General features: G+C 42.5%; 1 protein-coding gene across 1 annotated transcript; it reads right to left on the reverse strand.

Annotated features, from left to right (window-relative positions):
- Positions 1–6,871: 6,871 nt before the first annotated feature.
- Positions 6,872–10,527, reverse strand: LOC104268998 (insulin-like growth factor-binding protein 1). The gene is made up of 4 exons (XM_009872373.1): positions 10,383–10,527; positions 9,709–9,887; positions 8,174–8,302; positions 6,872–7,009 (listed from the first exon to the last, which is right to left on the reverse strand). The coding sequence occupies exons 1-4, from the start codon at positions 10,525–10,527 to the stop codon at positions 6,872–6,874; spliced, it is 591 nt and encodes a 196-aa protein (XP_009870675.1).
- Positions 10,528–11,394: the final 867 nt, after the last annotated feature.

Below are 11,394 nucleotides of genomic sequence, written 5' to 3' on the forward strand. Positions count from 1 at the left end.
TTGGGAAATCATTTTTTGGTGCCTAGTCACTCTCTAAAACTGTGTAAGCAAGGATGGCTCCACAGAGATTTTACATATTAGCAATAGGAATTATATTTAAAGTATGAAAAGTGCTGAGCAATTTTCCTGGATGCCAAAGCACATTAGTATTCAAAATGAAATGTTTATATAAGTGGCTGTTTTGTATGTATTCTTGCTGAGCCTTTAGGAACTCTTCACGTCTGTTAATTTCTATCAGAAGAATATGTATGCTTCCTACACTAGAAAGGCCCACTCCCTCGTTTTTTCTGAGAGATCCAAAAGGGCATCAGAGTATTCCAAGCTTTTTGTATCTTTAACGCCTTTCATCTGCAAGCATGCAGCATTAACTTTATTTAAGGCTATTAGAAGGGTTTTGGAATGTCCAGTGGACCTGGGTATCTTCTTCCAACTGGAAAGTATTTAACCTTCATTTGATTTGGGAATCTCCATCCTCGGAGATACTCAAAAGCCATTTGGCTGTGGTCCTGAGCAACCAGCTCTAGGTGTCCCTTCCAACTTCAGCCATCCTGTGATCCTGCGAACCCATCAAGATGTGGTAGCTTGGTGTCCAGTGCTCAAGTGCATGAGATTATCTTCATTATATAATGCATTGACTGACATCTTTTTCTGCTAGAAAGGAAATACTCTGGTAAAGTGGCAAGTTGTGCAAATCCATTGTTCACCAGAAGAACCTTTAGTTTTAAAACTTCTCATTTTGTGTATTATTTCTTCCAGTTCAGATTTTGCAGCTGTAGAAGCGTATACACCAGCCTTAGAGAAAATCCCCGTTGTACAAACCTTTGCTTTTGCGCTGTACATATATTAAAAAATGCAAATGACTTCAAGGCTGAAAGTTGCAACTAAAAAAAAGGTATGGAGGGCAGGTATTAGCAGAAGCAAAGGGTAGCGCTGCAAATATCAGTTTATCCTTGCAGAATGTATGTCCTGCTGCAGTATGTATCCTGGCTTTCTACTTCTGCTGACCTATTCCAATTCCTTAAGAGCCTTTCTCTGTCATGGCTAATTTCACCCCACTGCTCTCTCGATGAGCAGGCATGGAAAGAAAGGCAGCAAAAATATTGCTGCAGAGAGCAGCTGAGGTATCCTCCAGAAAAATTTGTAAAGCTGAAGAAAATGTCATTGAAAAGGACTGCTTCCCACAGCCACCCGTGATTAAAACCTTCCCAAAGTAGGGTAGTGAAGGGACTTGCTTACAAGAGCCAGAGGCTGAGTGCATTTCCCTTGCTCCCTGCAACTGGAGAGCACAGGCTATTTTTGCCCACTTGTGCCACACAGAGAATATTCAAGGTGAAGAGTTATTTCCTATGTCTGCTGCATATCACATAACTTGCACCCAGTAAAAAAGACCTAACTGACTGAGCGTGAAAAGTTGATTACTGCTTTGTCATAGAGGTGCAACCTTCAGCCCTCAGATCTTGCCATACATTTCCACAGCTGTTATTACCCTTCTACGCCAGCATGTTGCTGCTCTTCTTTTTCTGTTCCCTTGCCGGGGCTAAATGGTGAGGGCTCAGCTGCCTAAGCAGCAATAAACAGAAGCCGTAGGCAAAGAGAAAATATGAAAGAATATGATATAGCTAGCATTTGCTCTAGGCCCCTGGAGCCACCCCACACTAAGGTGCTTTTCCTCAGCATCTACACATCAGCCCATTGAATTTCAAAGCACTGTCAATGAGAGAGAAAAAAAATGACACATCACCACCAACATAATTATGCAATTAAAAACCTCAGTGTAGGCACAAATGGGCTGCTCTTTGTTAGCTTAAGAGCAATTAGAGGAGACAGACCAGGAGAAGGACTACCTGTGCCATGTTCTGCAGGGCAGACCTGCACCAGGGCGGCTGGGCTGGAGTAGCTGTGCCTGCTGGCCAGACACTGTTCTGTTGGGAAACGTGGTTCGTAAAGAAGCCAAGCACGTGTGCACCCCTGCGTTCCCCTGCCTGCCCTTGTCTTTGCTGGTCATTGCTGTATTGCCACTCTGAGGTGATCATCCAACGCAGAGTCTGAAAAGGCAAGCATTAACTTTTGTGAAATGAAACATCCAGGATCTGGAATGGGCTAAGTTTAGATTTGCTCATTTGACCTTCTTACTTCAACATCCACGAGCACCCCTGCTCCCACGTCAGTCCTGCAGGAGACTGCCCCTCTCCCTGGGCCCTTGCAGTAGCTTAGCTGCAGATGAACTTTGCACCCTGGGGGAGGAGGTAGGCCAAGGGAGGAGGAAAGGAGGGAAAATAAAATAAAGCACTTGTTTGTTGACTGAGCTCTCCTCAGAGCTGTTTTCATTACTTAGTGTGCAAGCGCTGGTATGTCTGGGCTCCTGCTCTGCCGCTGTTGTTTTTGGTACTTTCTGGTAATACAGAACTATTTGGCTGTGCTCCCAGCAGATCCTCTTCTTCTTTGTGCCCTTCCGCCTTTACCTGAATGTGCCGAGGTAATACAGGGTGACATGTTAGTAAGAGAAGCCCTACAGTTGCCCCAACTCTGCTACTGTTACTATATTCCATCTACCCAAGTCTTAAGAAGGCAAATGTGCTAAACACAATTAGGTGTTTGTTGAGATGCTCACACTTCACTTTCCTGCCTGATCTGTGGATGCAGACTGCTTGATTTTCAATATGATATACAACAAGTGTGTAAAATAATTGGCAAACAGCAAGCCTGGGACCTGTCATCCATGCAGCCTGGGGAGGTTGTTTAGGCTAGTGGTTTATCAACCAAGGAAAAGTAAATCCACTTCAAAGGTATTGTCTAAAGATACAGATGGGACTTCTCCATTCGGCATACAGCATGGGCTGAGAGTCTAGCTTGCAATAAGTCACTTGGATCTTTTTTTAAAGATACTTTTTATTATTACTGGTTTGGGTTGGGCAGGGATTAGATGGTGGTGGTGTTCTGCAATAGCAAGGCAGTGATGTGGGTAGAAAAATAACGTTTCTAATTCAGCAAAGGCAGTGCTGTTGGACTTTTGTAAAGCACAAACATCTTTGGTTCTGTCTTTGCAGGGAAAAAATGCTCTATTTTAGTATTTTGTTGAGGCTCTCATGTAGTGTCTGATGTGGTGGGAGCTGAATGCTTTCCAGGAGTGCAGTAAATTTTGTGACAAGCCTCTGCTATGTGCCATTCTTTTCCATCCCACTTTTCTTCCCCTTGAGGAAACAAAGCTATATGTGATGCATTTTCTGGAGGTTTTTTGTTGCTTTTGTGTGTGTGTGATGTGTTTAGGACTCTAATTAGCAAGTGCAAGCTCAAAGGAATATATTTTGGTTTTGGAAAGGAAAATGCTAAATTCTGATGTGCTTAATATATGATTGTGTTATGGGCTGGATCTGTAGGAAGCTGTTTTGCCTCTGCAGAGCATGTGTTCTTATGGTAGAGAAGTGACAGAGATGCTGATGACCTTTCAGTATTAGTGTTGGCTGCCTTCCATCTCCACTTTCTTTCTCTCCTTCTTTCTCTACCCTCACCTCCTGCCAGCACTGGCCAACACTAAAGTGTCTCTGGTGTACCCCAAAGCAACGAGCAGAACTGACACAGTATGAGCGGAGCCCAATACCAAGTGACTGTAGGTTGTATTGGACAGCTTTAGGGGAAAAGGAGGGTAGAAAATAAAGTGCAGAGGGCAGGGACCTCATTTCTGTGCTATGAGCACTTTGCAGCTGGCAGTAGGCCAGGGGCAGGAGGAGGCGTGGCTGGAACAAACCCTGCTGCAGCAAACCCGGCAGGTTTTTGGCAGGAGGAAGCACAAACTGGGTATGTAGGGTTCTCAAATAACATGAACCAAACATTACAGATGCTCACCTAAGACCATCCCACCAATTAATTTTTTTTTTTAGGTGGAGTAGGAGGACTGCAAGAGGGTGTGAAGGGAGGGAGCTGAAATAATGAGGAACAGTACATCCCCTTTACACATCCAGCTGCACGCTAGTTGACCTGAGCTGCTAGAGCATCCTTCAGCACCTTGCCTGTTTCCCAACTGATTTCCACCAGGCTTGGCTTGCCAGCACAGCTGGGACCACTGCAGCAGGCACACACTGAAGCCAGGATTGCCAGCTGACATATGCAAAAAAAAAGGCAAAAAAAAAAAGGCAAAAAAGAAACCCAGCACAAGCAGACAAAAAGTAACCAAAACAAAGGAAAACTACAGACCTTTGATTTTTCACCTTGTTTCTGAGGCTGATCAGAAAAATCAAAATATCACAACACATGACATATACGGACTAAATGTAGTCCAAACTCCTAGCAGCACTGTCATAGATGAGATAAAATTTGCCTTCTTTGCCTCCTTGCATTAGTCCTAATCCCAGTATACAGAAAAGTTTGGCTCAAGTCAGACAGTCCATCCTAGAGCAGCTCAGCAGAAGTCTGTCCTGGTGAGTCCTGCCAAGATTGTAGATAAGGAGGCATCCTTCCCCTGTTGCTTTCAGTGGGAGGTAAGAAGCTAAACCCCTCTAATAAATAAGTCATGCCTGAATGCTGTTATTTCTGCTCCTGCTACTTGATATTTAAAAGAAAGGATACCCCTCAAACCCTGTCTCTGTTAAAAACTGATTTCTTGCAGCTAGGATGAGAACCTGCCACCCTGGAAAACACTGGATATATCTGTCCATTGTGTTGCTATATGGCAAAAAACTGCTATTAATAATTATTAATGTGATGAACATTTCTCCCAGATACATATGTAATGATCCCAACCAAAGAATCAATTTCTGCTCTTTAGAGATCAACCTTTACATGAGGTCAACAAAAGTGAGAGTAGCCAGGGTGCTCTTAAGCACATGCTGTAACTGTGAGTATATGATTTCCCTTCCTTCCTTCACTGTTTTCCCTTGGCAATGCCACATGACAGTTGTTCAGTGCTGGATAGACTTCATGAAAGGACTCTAAGTTTCTGACCAAATTTCATTGCTTCTTCATTATTTTTATATAAAATGATTGCTGAGCATTTTGACACAGTGAATGTGGTAACACAGTTTTAGCCAAGTCTCACTGTAGCTCGTTACTGGGAGTATAGATGTTAAATATTGATAATATCAACTGCTTTTTCTTTCTTTGGGAAGATCTCAAAACAGTTTACAAAGCAGCCCAGTAGTATATCCATAGATTCATATTTGAAGCAACTTATTAGACACCAATAGGAGCAGTTGACACCAATGCGCAAAGGCAGCCACCACATTTGGCAGGCCTAGTGTGCAATCCCATAGAATCATGATACAGAGAGCAGAGCTCTCCATACTGCTTTGGCTTTGCAGTTTCTACAAGCCGCTCCCTCCTCCCATTTAAAACCCAAAGCTTGCGCCAACAAATGGCAGGAGGACTTTAAGCTGAATTTCCCTCTTGCCAGGCTCTTAGAAAATGTTATTACTCTCCTCTCAGGCTGTTTTACCCAGCAGGGTTGGTGCAGCCTGTTTCCACCTCTGGGACTTGCTAACTCCCACACCAATTTCTCCATGGACAAAACCAGCTGGGAGCCAGCAAGGCAGTTAGTTGCTTTCTCTCTTTTTCTTTGCAACCACTAAGTTGAAGGAACATGTGAGGGAGGGAGAGGGACCACATCCCTAGCCAAGTGGACTTTCTTGACTCAACAAAAAGATAAAGGCTGGGCTTTTCCCTAGCCTCCCTTTTAAAACCTCTGGCTTTCATGCAGGAAATGACTCTTTCTAGTTTTGACGTTATCTTTTAAATGCATTAATACTGCTGCCTTGGGCTTTTGAGTGCAGAAAGGCATCCAGCTTTTCGACGCAGAAAATCTTTTAATAACTTCTCTTGGAGGCTCCTGTTTTGCCCAAGGCAGAGGCTTGAAGAACACAGCCAGGATTTAGGAGAACCAGAAAAGGGGAACACAGGAGAAGAGGAGCACAGAGCAGGGAGAGCAAAACAAGAAAACCCATGGCAGGACAATGGAGCTAGGGAGTCAGAAGGCAAATTTGCAAGATGCATGTTTTCCTCAATGTTCCCACCTGCCGCTGCGCTGTCCTACTGAGATCAGACTGCTGAACAGGAACATGCAGAAAGCATGAGACAGGGACAGCGTAGAAGACATTATTTAATAGCTCATCTTAAATAACATGAAAACATCAACGTGAAAAACTTACACCTGTCAAAGGTGGCACAGAAGATCATGTTGCATTTTGCCTTTTATCCAGTACATATGTTCAGAAAATAGAAACAAATACTGTCCCATCAGGAGCTTTAGTATATAACCAAGGCTTAGACGTTCTCTTTTTTTTTTTGAGAAACAGCTTGATATTGAAACAGAGGTGCAAAAGAAACATGATATATAAACAAAAAAAGGTTTTAAATAAGTTTCTAAGTGTGTTCTCTACTGAAAGCTATTTTTTAAAATTCAGTTTTATATCTATAAACAGACAGTACAAAAATGCAAGTTTACAAGCCATTTTTCCCAATAGTATGCCATAGGAAGTTTTTAAGTAGCAACATTCCTCCAACATAAGATGCATACATTTAAGAGCAATAATATTAAGTATTTACATATAAAGTTATGAAGTGTTTGAGGATATAAGTTAGTCACAACACACACAGACAAAAATACATGTACTGTGAAATAAATAATTCAACGTCTTTACATATGAGGGTATCCATAGTATTATACAAACAAAATATACAAGATTGTAGGACTTGATCTTGCAGTTGCTCATATTCGTCATTCAAGCACCTGAGTAATCCCATTACAGTAAAAAAGGTACTTCGTGGAGTTACTCATATGCTGAAAATCAGGTGTACAGAACTACCTTGCTGGAAGGCTCCTGACTGAAATGTCTCCTGACTAGATCAGGCCTCACAGACAGCTTGGTGTGAATGAATGTGTTTAGTTTTGTTCTTGTGAGTTGAGATAGTGTTGGCATTCGGGGTCTCCTTTCATTACTGGAGATCCAGGAATTCTTCTTCCATTTTTTGGATAGACACACCAGCATCCAGCAGACTCTCCATCCAGTAATGTTTCACACTAGAATATTATTATCAAGACAAAAGCCACAATAAGTAACTGGTGACATATTGCAAATAAAATTGTTGGACAGAACTAGGATCAGAAGGTAGGTGCCTGCCATGCACAGATTTGTTTTGAATGCAGTGGTCCCTGCTCTGACAGACCATCTGACCAATACACATGGCTTAGAGAGCCATGACCCAAGCTCAGCTACCACAAGAGCAATATCAGATTTAAAACAGTTTCCCCACTCCTTGGTAAACAGCAGTATGAACCAGCAATATCTCCCAGTGTGAGAAATCGAAGGAAGGCAGAATATATGAGCTGGTAAGGCGAGAGCAATGACTGTATGGTCTGGCTTTTCACGCAAGGAGGCAAATAGGGTGTACTTTTGTTGTGGTTTTTTTCTCGGGGAAAGGGTTACATGGATTTCTGATTGTGCCTGATTAGATCCCAGGTCACAATGTTTGTGAGTCACACTGTGGTGCCATGCCCAAAAACAAGGAGTCTTGGTGACACAGATTTATGCAGACCTACTAAATTTGTGTGCATGACCTGTGGTTACAAGGGTGTGGCTTGAGGTTTGGAGCTTTAGTTAGGTTTGCAGATTACTCTCAGTGTTAACTTGTGATGGCTTTTTCTGAGGCTATAATGGCAACGAGCATATAACATAATCCATACGCAGCACAAATCAGTATTCAAATTCAGAAGCCTAATTTTACTCCATAGAGCTTTTTCATTGCCTCTGTGAGTCTTTCATTGCCTGGGAGCTGTGAGCCTCCTTTCTCCATAGCGATTATTATATATTCAAAGGGCTTTGCAGGCAGTATGGTGGTTATTATGAACTAATCTCAACTGGAATATGCTAACAATTCAAGTACATAGAGCCTGATTTGGCTTCAGAGCAGACAGGGTTAAAAGATTTTGTAGAAGGCCTTGTGTGCACCTGTTCTGTGAATGAAAAGCCTCCTGCTTCCATTGCTGTCAGCCCACAGCATGCAGCTCACTTTTAAGAGAAGAAGGACAAACCATCTGCTCCCACTACTAAGTATCCCTGTTTTCACAACCTGCTTTTCCAGCAGCTGCAAACTGGTGAGTTTGGGCGCAGAGGGCCATGAAAGGGTTGGCTGTGTCAGGCTAGTGGCAGTGCTGCTGTGGGCAGACAGGGGAAAAGGCACGTACCTGTTTGCTGTGGTAAAATCCATTCTTGTTGCAGTTGGGCAAGTAGAATTTGTAAATCTCCCCTCCGTCACTCTGCTGAGCCTTTGCCAATTTATACAGGGCTCTGTAGAGCTCCTTCTGACAAGGTCCCTGCAGGAATACCATGCAAAAGTTGTCAATACCAAAATCACAGAGAAATCATCTAAGCAAAAAGTGATCAGTATAAAACTAGCAAAAAGCTGGAAATACTTATTAGTCATATAATCTGTACCAGGCTGCTTTGCATATAGTTTTTGCTTGTTTCAGTAGGAGCACAGCCAGAAAAATCTGGTGTTACATTTAGGCCTTTGTTTTTATTCTTTGAGGTATTTTCTCAGAAACACAAGGATTTAAGTCCTGAAATTGCCACACAAGGAAATTTAACCTGTACTAAGTAAACACATTACTGCTCAGAGGGTACAATCTCTCCTGTTATGGGGAGGTGCACGTTAGGAGACTGGTGTACGTGAGACTAGCCACGTTTTCTTGGTTGCTATGGCCCTGTGCTCTGTTGATGTATGAAGAATAGGTGCAAGACATATAGAGATGGTGCAAGAACAAACATCTGAATGTTTGTTATCTTTTGTACAGGACAGAGGTGTCGCCGAAGCAGAGTAGACAGCACCCCTGTGGCTCTGAGACCCAAACCCAAAGTGCTTAGAAGTGGAGAGGAAGAAATGTTTGCAGTGTTCACTATTTTCACAATTTACTTGCTCCCTTTTTCAAAGTCACAGTTGCCACACATTAATGGTACCTAATGTGTTTAAATGAGTGAAAGGGGTGAAGTGTCTGAACAAATATTTTTACTTTAGAGTGAAAACAATCATACCATTTGCTTTTGCAAGACTTCCCTGTGTCAGCCACCCACATAAGCAGTCTTATTCAAGTCGGCAGGCTTATCTGTGGCTCTGGGTTAGAAAAGCAGAAGCCTAAAACCCAGAACTGGGGCTAAAAGCACTTATGTATAATAGTTCAAACTAAATCAGCGATCAAGTCCCTTTCTGGGTGTGGAATGAGGCTTCATAGAGCAGAGTGGTGGTTAGTAGGATTTTGCGCTTGCTTTTTTTTTTTCTTTTTCCCCGTCTGTAACCACTATGAAAGTGGCCTTCAGTGGTGCCTTATTCCAGTTTAGCTCCTTGCCATGGGTGTCTTGGCTGCCTAGGACTGGTCTAACTGTGGTTCTCTGGTGCCCTCAAGTGGAACATGGACCTGCTTACAAATGCGCCGCACACCCCCCGTTCCCCACTGTGATTTTGCAGCTTCGGAGGTAAAAGACTACTTTAATTGCTAAACTTTCTCTCTTTTTACATGCATCTACTTAATAGTGTTTCCTTGTGATCAGAATGAAACATATTTTGGTTTGCACGGGTGTTTCATCAATAGCTGTATGTAAGGCTACCCAAAATACTGCCATCCTAGGGTTACTGTTGTAATTTAACACACATTTTTATTTTATATTCTGGATCAATGGCATTTACTGAAATAGCCTCTGAAAAGTTTGCAAAAAAAACCCCCACCTGCTCTTTCCATTTCTGGAGCTCAGATACTCGCTTTGCTTTCATGTTTTCATATGCAGTGATTGCATTCCAGGGAATGGATTTGTCCTGGCCTATGGGAAACATCAAGTGATAGTTCAGCAGCTGATCTTGGGTCACTTCAGTGTTTTCCAAAGACATATCCTCAGGTTCAATGGAGTCTGGAAAGGAATGATATGAAGGTGAACTTTTGCGTTTATTTCTCCAAAGACAAAGAACAATCATCAGCAAGTAATACCTAAGATATCTATTACAGTAGTGCTTGCAGAAGTAATAAATTACATGTGCAGCACAGCAAATTACACTTTTGTCATAAATTCATAGGATTATGCATCAGCTGTTATCTAACAAGTTGGTTACTTTATGATCCTTCAAAATCACTCTAATCTCAAAGATGAAGCTGCAGCCAGTCTGTTAGAAATAAAACCAGTTTCTTGACTGCAGGGTACTACGGAGACATTGTTAAATGCGGAAAGACTGGAGTTAAATTTGTAATGCATGTAGATTTTTGACAGCATGATGTGGTTCACTTTGTTCAGGAGAGGAACTGGTCCATATCTGACCTGACCCCATGGCATCCCGTACTTCTTTCCATGGCTTGCCTCACATACAAAAATGGGTAGCACTTCCATAGGATACAGCAGAGTAGTTCTCACTCTCCTGCAGTGGATCAAACAGCCAGGGATTGGCAGAAGCTGTTTGGATGTGTCTGATCATGGCCTGTATGCCAGTACCTAATTCAGCCCATGTGAACTCTCCTACTGGAAGCAACAGAAGCTCTTTGCAATTGCAGGGACCCATCATGGGATAAAAGTTTGACATGCATCTAAATAACTTGTTGGATCAGGGCTGTAAACAGCCATCTAATGGAATAAAAACCACCTGCTTTTCCCTTTGACAATGTTTTAAGAAAAAATGGAGGTGGAAAATGGAAGAGGGAAAGAAAGTATAACAAGAAAAGAATAAAATCAAATCAAATACTAGACCTTTTTAAATGCAGGAGGTTTAAACTCTCAGTTTAGTCACTGGTCTCTCCCTTCCCTGCCCCCTCAAGAGAAACTTGAGGAGAAACTCAAACTTGGAGAAATTCCACTTACTGCCACCTATGGCCATTGTTATCTTGAGTCACTGACGATTATTTTTGTAATGCTGCTGAGTACCCTTAATCATCAACTGCACGAACATAGCAGCAATGATGATGAAAATAAAAATACGACATTGTAAAATAATGAAGTAACACCAAAACCGTTTCTGATCGTCATACAGAAAATGATGTTTGTTATGTCCTTTTGCTCGAAGATAGTTTAGCTAGCACTGCCCTACATCAGATGTGTTTGAAATTAAGCCAGACACAAATCCCGTTTGGGTCTTTTCATTCTCCATAATGACTTTTGGACACAGATATAAACGAAGTCTAGAAAACATTTGTCCTGCTATACTTACCGTTTGCTACTAAAGAAAAACTGTCTACAGCTTCCCAGAAACCCTGTTCTGACTATTCTGCACCGCCCTATTACTTCGCTTCAGGGTTCTCCAGCTTGCTGCCTGGGGCACGACAGCCTGCAGCGAACGCCTCTCGGCTCCGCACCGGGGCGCGTCTCGCCTCGCACGTTTTCCTGGAGCCCGGCTTCCCTGTTTTCCAAGCCGCCTGCCTAACTCCTCTCCTTT

Source organism: Apaloderma vittatum, unplaced genomic scaffold (genome assembly GCF_000703405.1).
Source record: "Apaloderma vittatum isolate BGI_N311 unplaced genomic scaffold, ASM70340v1 Scaffold44236, whole genome shotgun sequence".
Classification (NCBI taxonomy): Eukaryota; Metazoa; Chordata; class Aves; order Trogoniformes; family Trogonidae; genus Apaloderma; species Apaloderma vittatum.

Excerpts from the sequence above, each read along its gene's own strand:
- LOC104268998 (XM_009872373.1), bottom strand. The coding sequence starts at position 10,527 with ATGGGTCCCTGCAATTGCAAAGAGCTTCTGTTGCTTCCAGTAGGAGAG. Across the intron at positions 8,303-9,708 it reads TCCAGAAATGGAAAGAGCAG|GGACCTTGTCAGAAGGAGCT; the intron begins GTGGGGGTTTTT and ends GTATTCCTGCAG. Across the intron at positions 7,010-8,173 it reads GATTTTACCACAGCAAACAG|TGTGAAACATTACTGGATGG; the intron begins GTACGTGCCTTT and ends ATAATATTCTAG.